General features: G+C 39.7%; 3 protein-coding genes across 4 annotated transcripts; 2 read left to right on the top strand and 1 right to left on the bottom strand.

Annotated features, from left to right (window-relative positions):
- Positions 1-338: 338 nt before the first annotated feature.
- On the top strand, positions 339-7,205 carry LOC140763968 (uncharacterized). 2 transcript variants are annotated; one of them, XM_073102367.1, is made up of 7 exons: positions 339-574; positions 1,160-1,192; positions 2,755-2,880; positions 4,504-4,736; positions 6,315-6,351; positions 6,523-6,580; positions 6,718-7,203. In XM_073102367.1, exons 1-7 carry the CDS (start codon positions 416-418, stop codon positions 6,795-6,797), a joined length of 726 nt encoding a protein of 241 aa, XP_072958468.1. In that variant the 5' UTR covers positions 339-415; the 3' UTR covers positions 6,798-7,203. The 2 variants fall into 2 exon arrangements, with proteins under 2 accessions (XP_072958468.1, XP_072958469.1); XM_073102368.1 differs by having other exon boundaries at positions 433-574; positions 2,763-2,880; positions 6,718-7,205.
- A 3,436-nt stretch (positions 7,206-10,641) lies between these two features.
- LOC140762897 (short-chain dehydrogenase ptmH-like) lies at positions 10,642-17,677 on the bottom strand. Its single transcript, XM_073100874.1, has 2 exons — positions 16,294-17,677; positions 10,642-10,948 (listed from the first exon to the last, which is right to left on the bottom strand). Exon 1 carries the CDS (start codon positions 17,411-17,413, stop codon positions 16,568-16,570), a length of 846 nt encoding a protein of 281 aa, XP_072956975.1. The 5' UTR covers positions 17,414-17,677; the 3' UTR covers positions 10,642-10,948; positions 16,294-16,567.
- LOC140762896 (probable xyloglucan glycosyltransferase 9) lies at positions 11,260-15,180 on the top strand. The gene is made up of 6 exons (XM_073100873.1): positions 11,260-11,476; positions 11,554-12,791; positions 12,871-13,179; positions 13,281-13,571; positions 13,661-13,774; positions 14,339-15,180. The coding sequence occupies exons 2-6, from the start codon at positions 12,033-12,035 to the stop codon at positions 14,957-14,959; spliced, it is 2,094 nt and encodes a 697-aa protein (XP_072956974.1). The 5' UTR covers positions 11,260-11,476; positions 11,554-12,032; the 3' UTR covers positions 14,960-15,180.
- Positions 17,678-18,422: the final 745 nt, after the last annotated feature.

Here is an 18,422-nt window from a genome sequence, read left to right as displayed (position 1 = left end):
AACTCGGGCGAACAAGATCAATATAAAATGATCCCAAAAACCATCATCAAATGCTTGGTTCATGGTTTAATTAACACTCAGGTTAAGAGAATTCAAATTGCAAATCAAGAGAAGCTAAATGTTCTATTAGTGCAATCCTTAATTTTGCGTTAAATTAAGTTAAGTGGGAAATTAATTCTTACAAAATCTAAGAGCAAGCACATGATTTCATTATACTTAAATCCAACCAAGTACTAGATTCCAATTTGGAAGTTTCCATTGAACCCCAGTCCATTCTGATAAGAATACAGCGGATAAGTGCTTTATCCGCTCGCTTGTTGAAGTTATTCTATCAGTTATGCGACCAATTACAGCAACTTATCGGTAATCTATAAACAAGAACGAATAATTACACTCTCGTTTCCTTCTCGTCTCCATGGCCTCTCCCATTTCGAGCTCTGCTCGAGGGAAGCCTATTCCGCTAAACCGTGGGAAGAATAGCGAACCCAATCCGTGGGAAGAGAGGGATTACGGCGCTTTGCAATTTGGGGTTCTCCTCTTCGGTCTTATTGGCGCCAGCGCCGCCACCGTTGCGGTAACGCTTTCCCTTCTTGCATCCATCGGATTTATGTCATCTTCTTGTCCTATTACGCTGCAAGTCGGGATCTTTTTTGAAAGTCCAAGTACTTCCATCCAATTCTTTCGTGATTTCGAGGCTTATTTTGTTGGTTTCAAATCGAAATCTCGAAAGGATTGCGTTTGTTGACCGATAGGTAATAGGAGAAATTACAAAGGCTCCCTTGATGAAATCTTTCACATTATCCAAATCACAAAGGTTGGCCAGTAGGAGAAAATTGTGTTTGTCGGCTGAGACAATAAGAAGAGAGCTACTATGTGATCACATTGTGCAATCAAATGAAGCTGTGTGTGCTTGCCCCAAGAGGTTAATTTGAGCTGGTCAAGGAGATTGCCAGCAATATGCAAAAGAAAAAGAATGCAAGAAAAGATGGATTTGATCCTTTCTTATTTTTACGTGTCAAAAAGTTCTGTTATCAGTAACATATCTCCATTGCTATCATTTGTTTTCCTTCATTAAGTTCCAGTAATGCTCCTCTATTTTTTATTTTTTTGGTCGAACACAACCTTACCTAATTCTGGTATTGTTTGGCAACTTGGTCAGTTGCGCAGGACCGTAAATGGATTCTCCTCTCAGGTACGCATAGAATGCTCAATTAATCCATTCTTATTTGATCATGGCAATTGGTACCTGTTATGTACTAGCCTGTTCTATGATGTTGTAAGGAAGAAATCTTATCTCAGCTTCATGGCAAATTTTGTCCTGGACTAATAACTTTCTGATTCCTTGTACTGATACATATTATTAGTGATTTTAGGTGTTAAATGACTTACATGTTATATGATGACATATTGGAGCACTTGAGATGCTAAATGCTAGATAACCCTTTTTTTTTTGGGTTAAGCAAATAGATTACCTACTGACCTGAATTTTGCTCTGGGTTCAAGACATGGATTATGTTTCATTTTTTTAAGAACAAGATAACATGACGCTGATAAGCAAATGTGAATAAATCTTATGAATCTTGAGATTGAGTTGGATGTCTGAATCAAGTCTTAAATAAGATTTCATATTATCTAATCTGTTATTCTTAAAATAAACTAAATTTGTGCTTTATCTCTGATAAGGATTGTACGAATGAAGAATGATAAGGATGGTAAGAATTGTCTAAAGCATCCCTCTGTTATACTTTATGCCTTTGGGCCAATCCTTTTTATGTCAAGCCCTGTATACAGCACTGTGATAGTGGCAAATGATTAAGCTTATTGTTCGACAATCTTTTATCCGATTATGTCCACTTGATAGAAAGTTACTTTCACAACATTGTAACACTGTAAACCCTTGGAAAGTCCATGGCCATTAATGACTTCTGCTAAGACGTTGTAATTGTGACATATTATATTACTATGTATTTCAATTAGAGTTTGCCAGTATGTCGATATAGTCAACTTCTTTTAGATGACAAAACAGTCCCACCTGACCTATTGAAACAAAGTAAAGGAATTTCAGATATCTTGGCCAAACATCATATTTTTTCCCAGAATCCCAAATGATCCAACTAGTCATCTTTTATTAGGTGTATGTTGCTACTTGTCTAGCTGTGATATCATATGAACATAATTGCTGATACAGAAATAAAAAGTTAATTGGGCGTATTCAAAGGACCCACGGTTGAAATCTTATTTATTGGCCTATTCAAGCATGACAAGGGAGTTGCCTAATCCGTTCCAAATGCCATCCATCCAAGTCTAAGTCTGAATAAGTTTCTCCCACTTTCCTATGAAGTTTTTTCCTCTTGAAGATTTTTATTTGATTTAGGATTTGATTACTTTCCTAATTGGTTAGCATGATGGAAAGGCTACTTATATTCTGTTTTGATTCTGTATTGGGATGAATTATGTTGTTTATGAAAAAAACCCTAGTTGCTTGGAAAAGTTTCTTGATATCAGGTGTGTTTCTTCCTGTGATTGTTTTGATATGTATCTCTGTGTGACCTTTGTGAGTGGTGAATGAGGAGTCGTTTGGTATCTCGCAAGTATCTATAGCGGTGATCGTGTATCTTATAGCTTTGTCGGCAGTAATCTTCTTCCCGTAGAAGTTCTGGCATCAATTGCACCTTGATTTAGAGGAACAGCATATTAGTTTTTAATTGATGATATTCAATAGCAGTTTTCATGACAATTTTTCGTTTCTTGAAGTTTAACAGGTCAGAATCATATTCATCATGGGGAGGTGCAACCTGCAGCTCAAATCGCAGGCATCAAGCTTGGAATAGATGTAACCGTCGTGTTCAAGAAGAGTATGATTATGAAATGGAAAGAGTGGTGAGAGCTCATTTATCAATGTCTTTTCAACAAATGATTTTTCTACTACTTTGAATCATTGCTTTCATCATCATCATCCCCTTGAACATTTTATCACCACCTTTATTCTCTACAACTTGTTCAACCTTTGCATTCCTCATCTTACCTTTGTGCTGTTGCCACATAATTTAAGTTCCTGAAGTGGTTGAAGTACCACAGAACAAAAATAACAAGAGTAGCAGAAAATTAAAGGTTATAGCTAACAAAAAAATACTAAACTGGTAAATAGATGCATCTAATAATTTCTGAACTGGTTATCCTAGTTGAGAACAACATCCATAAGTTTCTTCTAAGGTTGTGATCTTCCTGTTAGAAGTATCGATTCTTTATTTTTAAAATGAGCAGTAATGATATAATGATATTAATCTGCTGCTTTCACCTGATAAATGGAGTCTTTCTATAAGATAGGGACCGCTCTGGTGTATGTAGAGTTGGACTACAATCTTTATGTTAAAACTTTGGAAAAAGTTTTTTTTTTTAAGTTGACTGTGCCTTGAGATTATCTCAACTTGGAGAAGAGTTTTGCGATTTTTTCCTTTTTCTTACCTTGGAATATTATTCTGGGTCTTGACTCTCGAGGTGTACTTGATGGCATCTGTGCAAAAAGGTTAAACATTTGTTTTCCAATCATAAGGCATAACTGCATAACCAATGGTTCTAAAGGTTTTAAGACTTTGGAAATTTTTTCTAGTTACAAGAAGGAAATGTGTGTGTAGTCTTGTTGTTGGAAGTCCTACAATGACAAATGAGACTAAACTTGATAATGTTTGAGAACCTTAAAAGATGATTGAATTGGATGGATCAACCAAAGAGCAGATTGTTAACAATGTCATTGCCGATCTAATCTTTGGATGAATAATCACACATTCAGATTTTATTGGACATCCTACTTTTGTTTATCATAGATGGCAAAATGGAAGAAATGATAATAGGCATGCGGAGCTCTAGCCATAAGCTATGGCAATTCCAGCTTACACCCACTCGGCCTGCCCTGCAAGGCCAGAGTGAGCTCAGCAGTCAGCCTCTGATGTTGAAATTAGGGAGGCAAGTTTTGTAATCCTTCGGCTATCATGAGTGCCTATTTCAAAGAAACATCAGGTTTCAGTTTCTTAAGCTTAAACTCATGATCACTATAACTTGCAGTAGGGAAGAAGACATTGCTCATTAATGCAAATGCATGGACTTGTCCATTGTCCTTCCAACACATAATATATCTTCCCACTTTCTTGCAAATAATGACAAGATGAACAACTCTCTCTCTCTAGTCCACATGGAAGGTGAATTAGATAACATTGTGACATACATGTTGACAAAGTTATAATCCACTGTCTAGTCTCATCTTTGCAGCCCGGTTATGTGTTTTTATCATTGTTCGTCCCGGGCAGAGCTAAGTTGTTTGATATTCTGTGATCTCTGTTTCACCTACTTTAATTCCCTTCTCTTTGTTTTATGTTATCCCTGCTCTAGTTTGCAAGCATTTGCACTGTCATCTGATTTTCATGAGTTGTCCTTTATGCAAGATAACTTTCTTTTGATGATTTATCTAGTTCAATTCATCTGCACCTTTACTAGTGCCTTTTATAGGAGCATATAAGACGCGTGCAAAGTGTATTTAACAGAGAGAGAAGTAAATCTAAGAAGGGTTATGGGACCTGGAAAGATCATGGTCCTGGTGCTTATCAACATTTTCCAAGAGAAGGCTTGTATTGGAAGACAGAGGAATATTACAAGGATCAAAGAACAAATTTCAGATCAAGCTTCAACGAAAATGCAAACTGCGTAATGTCATATCATTATTCAGTGTTGGGCCTTAACAGGTATGCCATATGTGTATATATGGAAACAGTGTTTTCTTTAAGTGAATTATAAGTTGTTATGCCTAAAATCAAATTATCCCTTAAACTTCCATTTGTACCAGTTTGCTCTCTCTGGTTTAGGCCAAAATGAAAAACTAATCGTATTGATAATACCCAAGCACACTTCCACGCTGTGTCACATCAAATGAATTTCTTTGCTCATGCACATTTCCCTTGGGAAAAAGAAAGTCTTCTTGAGGTTTTGTCCAATTTGCTTAGAGTGGAAATCAATTGATTCAAAAGTCAAATGTTCGTGCACATTTATCCTGCCATAGTCCCTCTTCCTTCAAAGCATGCACACAGAAATTAGAGGTTGGTAGCTGATGACTCCTCTTACTCGTAAATCTTAAACCGCCACCAACCATGCCCTTCTGTTTATTTTTATATGTTTTTACATGTTCTAGGTCTTTTAGCAACTTCTTAGCAAACTGTGTATTTTAAGTTTAAAAGATTGTTAGCATTTTGTTCTAGGAGAAAAGTATCAGAGTAAATACGATTTGTTCATGGAAGAAAATGTTGAAATTTCAGTATATCTATGGGAATGAAATGGAAATTTTAAGTCCATGAAGAATAGTATGGAGAGGACCTGGATTTCACTTGCATGCTGAACTGCTGGAATTAAAAGATTTTGACTTGCGATGCTTCAATAAAATCACAGGGTACTTAAAAGGTCCAGGTTTTACTGATATTGCAGAAACTCTTTCCTCTATCAATGTCTAGTTGGTATGAAGTTGCAAACTGATCCTCTCATCTTAGGCCATGTTGGGATAGGCAGAAAATAAGCTGATCTAAACAAATAGTGCAGGTTTCTAAACCCTTGTTCGAGCTCAAGCCCAGCCTAGTTCCTGCTCAGGTCTGCTAATGTGCAATATAGCCAACTAACCAACATAAGCGTGAAAGGAGCAGTACCTACTAAAATTTCAGACTGTCAACTTTTCAATCCTCTCTTTAAGGCTAATCATCAAATATTCAGATGATGTTTTGTAGTGCCATCTTGATGGGTTCATGGGCCAATAATGATGCACAAGGTCCAGATATAGAGGTGTAGCAAGCTGATTGAATAGGTCTACTTTTATTTGCTCTTTTAGGCTGACCAAGGTAATATAGATGTTATTCAAATGTTCAGGTGATATCGAGTCTCAAAGATAATGATCATCTTGTGAACTTGTGGTCATATAATCTACGAGTCCAACTTCAGATATAAAGATTTGGCATGATGCATCTCCAGATTGCTGAGCATGCTTCTCTCAAATTAGCAGTGGAAACTAATGAAGGCACTATATCTTATAAGAAGCAATAGAGGATAGTTGGTAATAGACAATAGATTCTTGTAATGTCAGACAATGATGAATTTGCTGGCTAATCTCGATCCCTATCTTTAATTATCAATCAAAAAGGTCTCTCTATAATGTTGCACTTTTATTTGTATTGTTAAAAGATGCCCAAATAAGACATGCAATAGTATTTGTTTGTGATATAAAGAAACATGTATTAGGCTTTCGGTTATATGCTTTATTTTGTTCTGCTTCATTTCTGTAGGTCAAGGTCAGTGCCATACTCAGATGCTGAGATTAAGGTATGGTTTCTTTTTAATTCCTCAAGGCATTAGTTGATTTCTTTATGAAACTTCCAGGCAAAGTAGAGGTCTAATTTGTAGAGGGTTATATGTAAAAGCATAACACTGAGGCAATTAGAGTAAACCTTTTACTTATCTTAGTAATATGAATGTCGTTAATATGCATTGTAGACTGCTTTCAGAACAAAAGCAATGGAGTACCATCCAGATCAAAACCAGAAGAATAAAAGTGAGTACTAATCTGTCCTCATTCTGCTATTGCTTGCGGGGGGTGGAAATCATTATTCTTCACTAATATTCTTCTGCACTCCACTACAAATGGCTTCTTAATTTGTTTTCCTGATAACATATATTCTTCCAATGCAGAGGCTGCAGAGGCTAAGTTTAAAGAAGTAATGGTTTCTTATGAAGCAATCAAGTTAGAAAGAAGTGGAAGAAGCTGCTGAGCGAAATCTCTTTTCCGGTTGTTGTAAATGCCACATGGTAGTAGAAATACATGGCAATAATGGATAGTGCAACTCTTCTCATCGTCCTCTCTCCCTTCCTTTTTTCCGTACTTAAACTAGTCGAGATGATGATTGTCAAGGAATCTGGCATAACTTCTTTTGTACTTTAAAGATGAGTCCTCTGCTCATGAGATGCTCCTCTTTTAAATCATGTCGTGTCCACTGCTGTATTCAGAGGTTAAAGAGTCCGCTTAAAGACGAGGGCGAGTCATGAGCATGTCAAGAAGAAAAATTCTTCTACTCTCATATGAATTTGCTTGTTTTAATATCTTCTGAAATTTTTTACTGTAAGTATGTTGGAATTACGATTTTAGGAACTCTTTACACACTTGCATCTACTCATATAACTGTACTATAAATTAGTTCAGAGAGTTTGAACTTCAAACTATATATATGTATATATATATAATATATCTCATCTCTCTATCCAGACGTCTTGTAAGTATGCTTTTGCTCGGTCAAAAAGTCAGAAGAAGACGCTCATCGCGTGTCAACGAAGCAAAAACAGCTCAAACTCACCCACCTCCCCACTCTGCCACCTCCTCCTCTTCCTTACACCGAGTCAAAACTGAGTTGGCGAATGCCACGTGGGATGTATTAGTTATTACAACGTCGCATGTTCAAATAACTACAAAAGCACACGGTTAATGAGAGTTTTAAGTCTACTAACATGGAGTCAAAAAGTGACGTCGAGATCTAGGAGACATAATTACACTTAAATTTTGATCCTGTAGGGTTTTTGTAATGGGTACGAGTGGAAGCTTCCTAAAAGTTGGATTGAGATAAAAGTTTTTTTTATGTATATGGCTCACAGCTATGAGGGTTGAAGCTGTCACACAACTACTGGGTGTGATCTGATGTTGATGATGATGATGATGATGATGCAAACTTAATTTACGTACATCTCTCTACCCACCTCAATTGTGATCCAGGTTGGAGTTTTTATCCACGTAGCTAACAAGTGTCAACTGTTGGGTTGACTACTATATATTTCGCCCTTCTACTAGAAGTTCTTATCTAGTTGCAACCCACGTTCAAAAGGTAAGTGGAAGGTGATCATTTACTAGTTGTGGCTTACTCGTCTTGGGCTTGGGAACAAAAACTTTATATATATATATGTACGAATTCTATGGACAGTAGAATGGTACATAAAGAATTCACACATACGGTAATAATAATAGTATGGTGACATATCTTTGAACTGATGGTTGTTTACTCATGGAACAAGTTTTATATTATTTGATGTAATATAAAATTAAACTAATAATTTAGCAAATAATTAAAATACTATATATAATAGATAGATGGGGAAAGATGAGGAATGAGGGAAGAGGAAGACAAAAAAAAAAAATATATATATATATAATTAAAATAATAATTTTTTAATAATAAAGAATAATTAGTAAACTAGAATTAACACTAAATATAAAAAATTTATTGTCCCAATAAGTAAACAAAAACAATGAGGAATTAATGAGAAAAGAATTAAAGCGGATGTGATTGCGGCATTGTGGTCATGCTTTTATAATGAAATAAATTACAGGCAAAGGAAGTAAAATCAAAAGTAAAAAAAAGTAGAAGAACATCCTTGTCCTTTATCAGGGTAGGATGTAAATAAAGGTAAATGGTAAGGTCGTTTTCGGTACCCAAAACCTGGCAAGAATTCAAACTTACGTACGGGTAAACAAAACCCAAAGGCAGAAGACGCTGACACCACTTCACCACTTCAAGTGCGTGACTCCATAAAGACAAACAAACGCTGGACTTTTTCAAACGAATTTCTTACTCTACCCCTCCAGGGGTCGGAATGCGAAATTTCCTCCCACATAGAAATGCGTGACCTATATATATATATATATATATATATATATATATATAATAAAAGTAGGAAATGGCCAAAAAGTAGTGGGAGGGACTAAAATATAAATAGTCAAAAGTATAAGGGGGCGAGATGACGTGGGAGGCCGAAGATTACGCCCAGACTCGGGGGCACGACATCCCGATGGCCGACCGTCGTGGCGAGATCTAGGCGCCGCTGATTGACACGTGTCTGCAGAAGAGAAGCTGGCAGCTAAGACATTATATGTCTTCCAGATGAGGAATTTTACGAGTAAATATATTCAGCATAGTAAAACAAAAGGTACTCTGTGGTAAGGTAATTGTATTAAAACCTCGATAAGGTTACATGTGATTGAATTAGGCTGACTCATTTGGCGGGTTCTACTGCCACCTGCATTATTGGAAGCAGTACCACAGCGTGAGTGAGGCCACTCGGCTTGGCTCGAGCTTTAAATGAGCTGAGCCTAGTTGATACATTAGGCTCGAATGTATTATCAAATTCAAGTTGAGTCGGAGCTAGTTTGCTCAAACCTGGCTCGATATATATAACAGATGAATTCTTAAACATTAGATCGATTAATTAAGCTCTTGTGACCCCCTCATCTTCTCTTCCTTCACCCTCTTGTCTCTTACCTTAATTCTTTCTTATATCGTTGACGGTTAGTTATCGTCTTTGTCCATCTCCATGACTTCACCCTCCCTATCATTCATTGAGCCCTAGCCAATGGGACATCCATCGTCGTCCTCACTATTGACAACCATTTCGTCAGCAAGATCTTTATTTTTCGTCCTTGCCTCCTTTTGCAGTTAATGCTTGAAATGGTGAAGTAAAGCTCAAGAGGAGCCTAAGCAACTAACGAGCAAGTCTCTTCACGTTCATCTGACCTTCTTCGTCTCTAGTTCACCGACATCACCTCCGCCCGCCATGTAGGACATCACTAGCACCATTGCTAAGGCCTTCTCTTTCAAGCTCTCTGCTTGATTCTTCTGACGAGGCCAAAATGAAAAGGGAGATGACACCAAGGCCCTTCATTGCCCTACTTTCCAACAGTTCGCTCCACCATTAATCGATAAAGGCTCATCGATGCTAATGCCGAGCCGAGCTTAGCCCTTAAGGTGGGGTTGGGTGGGCTGGTTTACACCCCTATCCACTTCTTAATCATTTTCCTTTTTAGTTTTTATTTAGGAAGTCTATTCTCATTTCAAGACGTCCGCTAAGGGTACATTAGACCAAAAACCGAAAACATTTTTTATAATTTAAATGTACTTAAATTATAAGCCAGACAGTGAGACCATTCCTTTTTATTTAGGCTGAATAATTAAATCAACCTTCTCGTAAGAGAGACCAACAATAAGTATAATTTGTCCTCCCAAATATTTAAACTTATAATCTTTTGTTTGAGAACCATTTTGCCATGGTTGAGCCTAAAAGATAAGAAATTGGTTAAAAAAAAATTGGTACTAGATTGATCTCGCTAATAAATTATTAGCATAATATCATAAATTCTTACAGGTTCATAAAATAAATATGAATATATCTGATATTCAATCTATAGTTGTGTATACTTGGAACTACGAACATCACTAAGAGATTCTAAGATGATCTAAATAATCTTATATTCTACTAATCTAATATCTATCGAGACAGAAAGTGTAAAAGGATTTGGTCTGAATCCCCTTCTTTATTCACATTTTAACAACTAAACTCATTTACTCTCCCTAGTTATTTATAATTACACATCCTATGTTTAGCATTGCAATCAAACACAAAAACTATAAATAAGAGCAGCTTCCTCTAGAACATGATAACATTAGCCATGGATTACCCTTATTATTCTTCAACCATACAAAAGGATTCGCTGTTCGTGTTAGGGGAAATCGCGTTTCCCAACAAGATTAACTGATTAATCCCGTTTCCCAATTATGACTCGGTCTTAATTGCCAACGGAAAACGAAAATTACGCCATGGATACGATTCGATTTTCTATCTACCGAAAGAAAAAGAAACGAAAGTCTCCTCGCGTCCTCGACCGCACTTCAAATCTGGACCAAGTTTTACGACCTTACCTGCCTAAGATGACGTGGCACGCTTCTCGAATCGCAGGCGCCGACACCCGAAGGGTGACCTTATCTTGACAGCTGGACGTACGAGTAATAAGACATATGGTCCGTCGCTTGTCTTATATACCCTCGTGCTTTTCTCCTGGAACTTTTGCACTTTACTGCCTACATTTGAAAAATATGCGAAAAGCCTCCTCCATTGAAGAAGAAAAAGTTAATTAATTATCACACTGAGTTTTAAGGAATATTAACTGAATATTCTGTCTTAAAAACAATGCATTCATGTGGTCCACGATGAGAACATATAGAGGAGAAGAAGGGCACATATTCGAAAGGATATATTTTTAAAACGAGGATGTTTCTGCAATAATATTGATATAGAGGTGGTGAGTTGTAAAATGTTTTTTTTTCCTTTTAAAAGAAGAGGATGGTGAGCGAGGAAGGAAGAAAGAAGCAACCTTTCACCCAATAAGAAAAGAAATAATCCATAGAATTCCCACCGAAACGTGACCTTTCTTGTTCAAACCCATTGATCTGTATTCCAAGCCGCGTAATAGTAAAAAGATATCCAACCATTGTTGTGCGAAGGAATCTACTCTATTCCATCCTCATCCCCATCTCCAGCTGGAAATTTTTTGTTCTTTTTTTAAGTGTCAGGTGATTAATTACTTCTGATCAAGGATCCAAGCTTCTCTACGAGTCTCAGCAGTAATCATAAGGTAGAGATAAATAATAAAGAAGGGAACTTTCTCTTTCTTCTTTTTTGTTTTAAAAAGAATTTCCTTCTCTCTTCTAGATCGCGAGACGTGTTGAGCTGTTCTTATTCCTTGTGGGCTATGGGTCTTTGTCGTGCGTTCCCCTTCTTATTATTGCGAGCGGTTCATCTCTAAAGCTGTAATCCATGGGGGAGCTGCGATGAGACAAGGACAGGCCTATTTCTTTGTCGTTTCGGCCTCTTCTTCCCCTAAGCTTCTTCCCTAAAGACCTCGGAACTGCTCGTAGATTCTAAATCCTTTTTTACCGAAATCCTAGAAACCCATCAAGGAATCGTGGGTTATAACCCCTTGGTGGAGGAGAGGCGACGTCTTGGTGTTCTGGTTATGGATTATTCTTCCTTTTGTCCCTGAAGGACCCGGCATTGCTCGTAGATTCTGAATCCATTCGAGAAAAGCTTCAAGACCCATCTGGGATTCGTGGGCTCCTAGGCATTTGTGGAAGAAAGGCAACATCTTGGTTGGAGAGAGCTTGGATTTTGATCTCCCCTGCTGTGGACTAATGGCGCCATTGTTCGACTGGTGGGGCAAGGACACCCACCGCGGCACACCGGTCATCGTCAAGATGGAGAACCCAAACTGGTCGATCGCCGAGATCTCTTCGCCGGACGACGAGGACTACGTCGCCGGAGAGGGAAATGAGATCCCAGCAAGAACAAGGAAGGGAGGAAGGGGGAAGAACGCGAAGCAAATCACGTGGGTCTTGCTCCTGAAGGCCCACCGTGCCGCCGGTTGCCTCACCAACCTCGCTTCCGCCACCTTCGGCCTCGCCGCCGCCGTCCGCCGACGCGTCGCCTCCGGAAGGACGGACTCCGACGTCTCTTCCTCGCCGGAGGAGAGCCCTGTGCTAAGGACTCGCTTCTACTCCTTTATCAAGGCGTTTCTTTTCCTCTCCGTTTTGCTCCTTGGCTTCGAGGTCGCTGCTTACTTTAAGGGATGGCATCTCACCACTCCTGACCTCCAAATCTTCGTGCTCCCTTCCTTTGGAGTTCACGGCATCTTCGAATCTATCTATTCCGGTTGGGTTCAGGTCAGGGCCGAGTACATCGCTCCTCCGCTCCAGTTCTTAGCAAATGCTTGTGTCGTCCTCTTCCTCGTCCAGAGCGCTGACCGGTTAATCCTTTGCCTTGGTTGCTTCTGGATTCGATTCAAGGGGATTAAGCCTGTGGCCAAGGTAGCCAATGCCACCGCCGACCCCGAATCAGGCGGAGAGCATTTCCCCATGGTCTTAGTCCAAATACCCATGTGCAATGAGAGAGAGGTAAGCTTGGGTATGATCAAAAGATTGGATTTTTTGAATTGTAATTGCGAGTTCTTATCCAAACTTCGGCATCTTGCAGGTTTACCAGCAATCCATCGCAGCTGTTTGTAATCTGGACTGGCCGAGGTCCAACTTCTTGGTGCAGGTGCTGGATGACTCCAGTGACCCAACGACGCAAGCGTTGATCAAGGAGGAAGTGGAGAAATGGCAGCAGAACGGAGCCCGGATTGTGTACCGGCACCGCGTATTGCGCGAGGGATACAAGGCAGGGAACCTCAAGTCAGCTATGACTTGTAGCTATGTCAAGGACTACGAATTTGTTGCAATCTTTGACGCAGATTTCCAGCCAATGCCCGACTTCTTGAAGAGAACTGTGCCACATTTCAAGGTTTGTTTGTTTGAAATTTTCATAATATGAATTAATTTTACGGTGGCTGTCGAGTTTAGAATTAGATTATAATGACATTGAGATTTTTGTGGAAATTTCAGGGCAATGAGGAGGTTGGACTTGTGCAAGCAAGATGGTCCTTTGTGAACAAGGACGAGAACTTGCTCACCCGGCTGCAGAACATTAATCTGTGCTTCCACTTCGAGGTGGAGCAGCAGGTGAATAGTGTGTTCATTAACTTCTTTGGATTCAACGGGACGGCAGGAGTCTGGAGGATTAGGGCACTAGAGGATTCAGGAGGTTGGATGGATAGAACCACTGTGGAGGACATGGACATTGCCGTCCGAGCTCATCTCAAAGGATGGAAGTTTGTCTTTCTCAATGATGTAGAGGTATACAAACACTTTCAAATTAGCAGGGTACTTCAGTGTATTGATGGAATATGTGGAATTAAATTGCCATTTTTCGTTGTATCTGACAGTGCCAATGCGAATTACCGGAGTCATATGAGACCTACGTGAAGCAACAGCATCGATGGCATTCAGGTCCAATGCAGTTGTTTAGGCTCTGCTTGCCAGACATAATCAGATCAAAGGTAAAAACCTGCAGCTTCTTTTCTCATCTCGATGCTAACGATGTTCTTATCTCTGGATAGAAACTTAGATCATAACTGGAAATAGTCTTCATACAATGCAGCATATTGTAGTTCATTTTAATATTTGTAAGGTAGCTAACGACTCAATTTGTTAGGTCAACCGAATGAAATCTGGCATCTAACGTCAAAAGAAATGACACAATATAAAAGCTAATAAAATAAAATAGTTACATTAACTAATTATAAACTTTATATAATTAAGTATCGCTAAGTTAAACTAATTATGGATTTTATATCCTAGTCAAAGAGCAAGTTGATGTACACTTTTACAATTATCCTATCCTTAACCCACATTTTTTAGATTCCACATCCTAGAACCTGTGTGTTACAATGTGCTTATCTGCCTTTTTGTGAAAATCCTTTTTGCTTGACAACTAAAATCAGTGCAATTTGGCAAAATGGCAGAGATGGTTTTAATTTATTATCGCATTACTCTTTTCAAAATGTAAATCAACTCCCTTTGTTCTAAATTCTAATGCATACTATGTTCTGCATATTTTGCAGATTGGTTTCTGGAAGAAGTTCAATTTGATTTTCCTTTTCTTCCTCCTCCGTAAGCTCATCCTTCCTTTCTACTCCTTCACCCTTTTCTGCATCATCCTCCCTATGACGATGTTTGTCCCGGAAGCCGAGCTTCCAGCTTGGGTGGTGTGCTACATTCCTGCCACCATGTCCTTCCTTAACATTCTCCCAGCTCTGAGATCCTTCCCATTCATTGTTCCCTATCTTCTCTTCGAGAACACCATGTCTGTGACAAAGTTCAATGCCATGATCTCGGGCCTGTTTCAGCTTGGCAGTGCCTACGAGTGGGTTGTCACCAAGAAATCGGGCCGTTCTTCTGAAGGTGATCTATATTCCTTAAGCGAGAAAGAGCCTAAGCAACAAAAGAGTGGTTCTGCACCTAACCTAGACTCCATGGCAAAGGAAGAATCACGCCCCAAGAAGCAAACCATGAAGAAGCATAACAGAATCTACAGGAAGGAATTAGCACTCGCATTCCTTCTCCTAACGGCAGCTGCTCGAAGCTTGCTCTCCGCCCAGGGCATACACTTCTATTTCCTTCTCTTCCAAGGGATCTCGTTCTTGCTGGTTGGTCTCGACCTGATCGGCGAGCAGATTGAATAAGAACAGAAAGGATACTCGTAGCTGATAATACGAAGGACCATGCAAATATCGCCGGATCTCTTTGGTGAGGGAAGGCTGCATAGCTTGATGCTCCATCCCAGAAAGTTGTAATCCCTCTTCTGGGATGCTTTAAGTTAAAGTTTCTCACTGTAGAGGTGTAGATAGCTCTATTCCCAGCCTGTCAGATGCTTCATTCTTTCAGGCCTACAATTCTTTTATAAGATATTTTTGATGTTCACATGGAATTTTACTTACAGTTCTACATACTTTTACAACTGCCAGTGTCTTCAAAATGGCATAGGTTAATTTAGTGAATTGCATTATGTAAGTATGACGAGTTCCCACAAAAGTCTTTCTTTACTCTTTGAGCTAAAGAATGGTAGAGTGTCCTGGAGGAGTTGAATTGGTCATCTATAATGGATATATGTACAGGATTATACTGTCAACAAGGTTGAGCATTTGGGACATCCTAAATGTCATGTTCCCGTTGCTTTTATTTATCTCATTTGAGTGACAGACTAAATATAAAAAAAAATCTACAGCATATGAAATTGGTTGCATTTGAACATCATGGTCAGCTTGGTTTCGTGTATAGTTTAGATCTAAATGAGAGAAGAATATGAGCAAAAATTTTAGATCCTTACCTTTTCTTTCTAGCCAAATATCGAGAAATCATGTCAAAGATAATGCACATAGACTTAATTTTTCATATTATACTTGGATCCATAGATGCAGTTTCTTTCAAAAGCATAATATCAAATGGCCCTGTGCTAGAGTTTAGAAGACAAACTAATGGTATTAATAACCAGAAAAAAATTCTTACTAATGATCAAAGAGACCACATAAGTAAGACCTCCTGTTTCGAGGGAGAATTTTGAAGCAAACCTTCTAACAAAGACAAATAGCCAACAACAAAACTTTGGAACCAATATTGATAATCAAAGTTTCTTATGTTGTATGAAAATAACAACAAATAAAACTACCAACTGAATAAGCTTTTGTGACAATATTTTTAGTTTTGCAAGTTTCATATAGCTTTCTTCTAAAGATTAGAGCAAATTGTTGGTCAAACTCTACAACGAAGTGGTTTTCCTCAGTAGCATAATCTTAAGAATAAAACAGAAAGAAAAGAAGAAATCCAGATTTAAGCATATTTTCCAACACTCACCACCTAGATAGATTAGGAACTTTATAAGATTTGACCTGTTATTCTACAGGTGGAGAAAAAAAAAAACCCAAGAGGCAGGAAAAGTGAACCTTTCACCAGAGCACAAAGGAGACAAAGAAGAAGAAAGGAATCCAATCCAATCAGTTTAATAGCTAGAAACTTTTACCAGCAAAAGCAATCTGATTCTTTCCCCATTCTTCTCAGAGACGAGAAGAGAGATTGGTGTGAATTTCTTCAACATATGACTCCATAATCCATATCAGCCAAACTAGAATCACACCCTTTTTTGGGGTGGTGGAAAAGCAAGGGAGGAAGAAGACTAACTCAAATGAAGGGTGCAGTTATCAAATATATGAAAACTACAGGGCTCAAACCACAAAAAAACCTTATGCTGATTGCTGAGTGGCATGGAAATATTCATTTAACACCCTCCGCAAACCTCATAATTTCTTATCCAAACCAAACCTCTTCGCGAAGAACCAATCCCGAACCGGAAGCGGCGACCACGCCAGCACAGCAAACAGCGCCGTCATGTGCCCGAACGCGATCTCCCTTGGCGGCCTGGGGCTCATCACCCTCTTCGCCACGTGGCGCGCGAAGAGTCCCGCATCCATCGGCTTCCCCACCTGCGACGCACGTGCCCTCTCCTCGATCGCCTTCTCGAACCCCTTGTAGAGACGCCACTCCTTCCCGCCGATCCGGTCCGAGTTGGACCGGCCGATATTGGACCGGACCGCCCCGGGCAACACCTTGATCACGTGCACGCCGAACGGCTTCAGCTCGAGCCGCAGCGCGTCCGTGGCGGCGTGGGCGGCCGCCTTCGTAGCGCAGTACGATCCGGCCCAAGGAGTCGCTGCCCGGCCCACTACGCTGCCTATATTGACTACACGTCCCGCTCGGCGCGCCGCCATATGGGGAGCCACGGCTTGGATCATCCTAAGCTGGCCGAGCGTGTTCACTTCAAAGGCCCAACGGATGTCGTCCAGGCCCATCTCGGCTAGCGGGCCGGTACTGCCGACGCCGGCGTTGTTCACGAGGACGTCGATGCGGCCGTGCGACGAGAGAATTTGGGACGTGGCGGATGCGACGCAGTCGTCCGACGTGACGTCGAGGGCAAGCGGCTCGATGGAGTCTACGGAGAGAGAGGAGAGTTCGGGGAGGCGGTCGGAGAGGTCGGTAGCGATGACGTGGCAACCGAGGGCGGCGAAGGCCTTGCAGTACTCGTAGCCGATGCCGCCCTTGGCGCAGCCGGTGATTATCACCACCTTTTTATTGTTGACATCCATTTTGCTATAATTCTCCGGAAAGATCTCAACCTTTTGTTTAGTTTAGTTTTTATTTTTATGGACGTTAAAAGTTTGGGTGTTATGCGTGCATATATATATATATATGTATATTTATATTGTAGTAGTATAGGGAGGAAAAGGGGACAGACAGTGGGAGCTCCGCCAACTTAGAGTTGTGGTTCGTAGTCTGTGATTGAGATGAGAATATGCAATGAGGGATATGCGTTGATAGTTATGTCTCGTAGCGAAGTGGATGAAAACTATGGGAAGTTGATGGATATACTCTTAATATTATACTCCTATTCGTGAGCTCTTATGCTCCCTTTAGTTTGGTCCAACTTTGCCATTAACTATTGCCAAGAATACTAAATACTATCCTTCACCGATTAGAGTGCGACTATGGGAAGGTAAGAGAAAATAAGATGTGCAGGAATTGCTATGACACTCTTGTATTATTATGGCTTAAGTACACAGAAATTGGTGTGACTTACAACGAGGGAGACATCCTTTTTTTTTTTTTTTATAGAGGAGAAAGTGGTATATGTTACAATAGAATGTCCAACATAGGGTGTGCCATCAGAACTCCATGGGCTGCCGAAAATTCTGCACCTCTGTCCATGGCTGCTCTATGTACAAAGGAGTGGAAGATTAATTGTAAATCCTAAGAAAGGGGTTCGCACTCATGGCCCACAGAACTTATGTGTTTCTGAGAGTTGTTACATCTCCACACAAAAAAAATGAAAAAGAAAAGGTTAGTGGGTACTCAAACAAAGAGACCATGAGATAAGATTCCAATCCCAAACAATATCATAACCCATCCAAATTTGTCCCCAACCCACCAACTGTTAAAGGTTTCAATGAGGTTCTTGTACTGCCACATGTCCACTGCCCTTTCCCAGTTGAACTCATCACATGTTTACATTGCATCAGGCATTCAGTGGTCAGTAAAATTCCATTGCATCAAGTATTCAGTGGTTAATGGGTGTGTCTAAGACAAACCTCTTTGTCA

The sequence above is a fragment of the Typha angustifolia genome, chromosome 7 (genome assembly GCF_048772165.1).
Source record: "Typha angustifolia cultivar Huaian chromosome 7, ASM4877216v1, whole genome shotgun sequence".
In the NCBI taxonomy this organism is placed as follows: domain Eukaryota; kingdom Viridiplantae; phylum Streptophyta; class Magnoliopsida; order Poales; family Typhaceae; genus Typha; species Typha angustifolia.
This window is presented reverse-complemented; position numbering and strand designations above follow the sequence as displayed.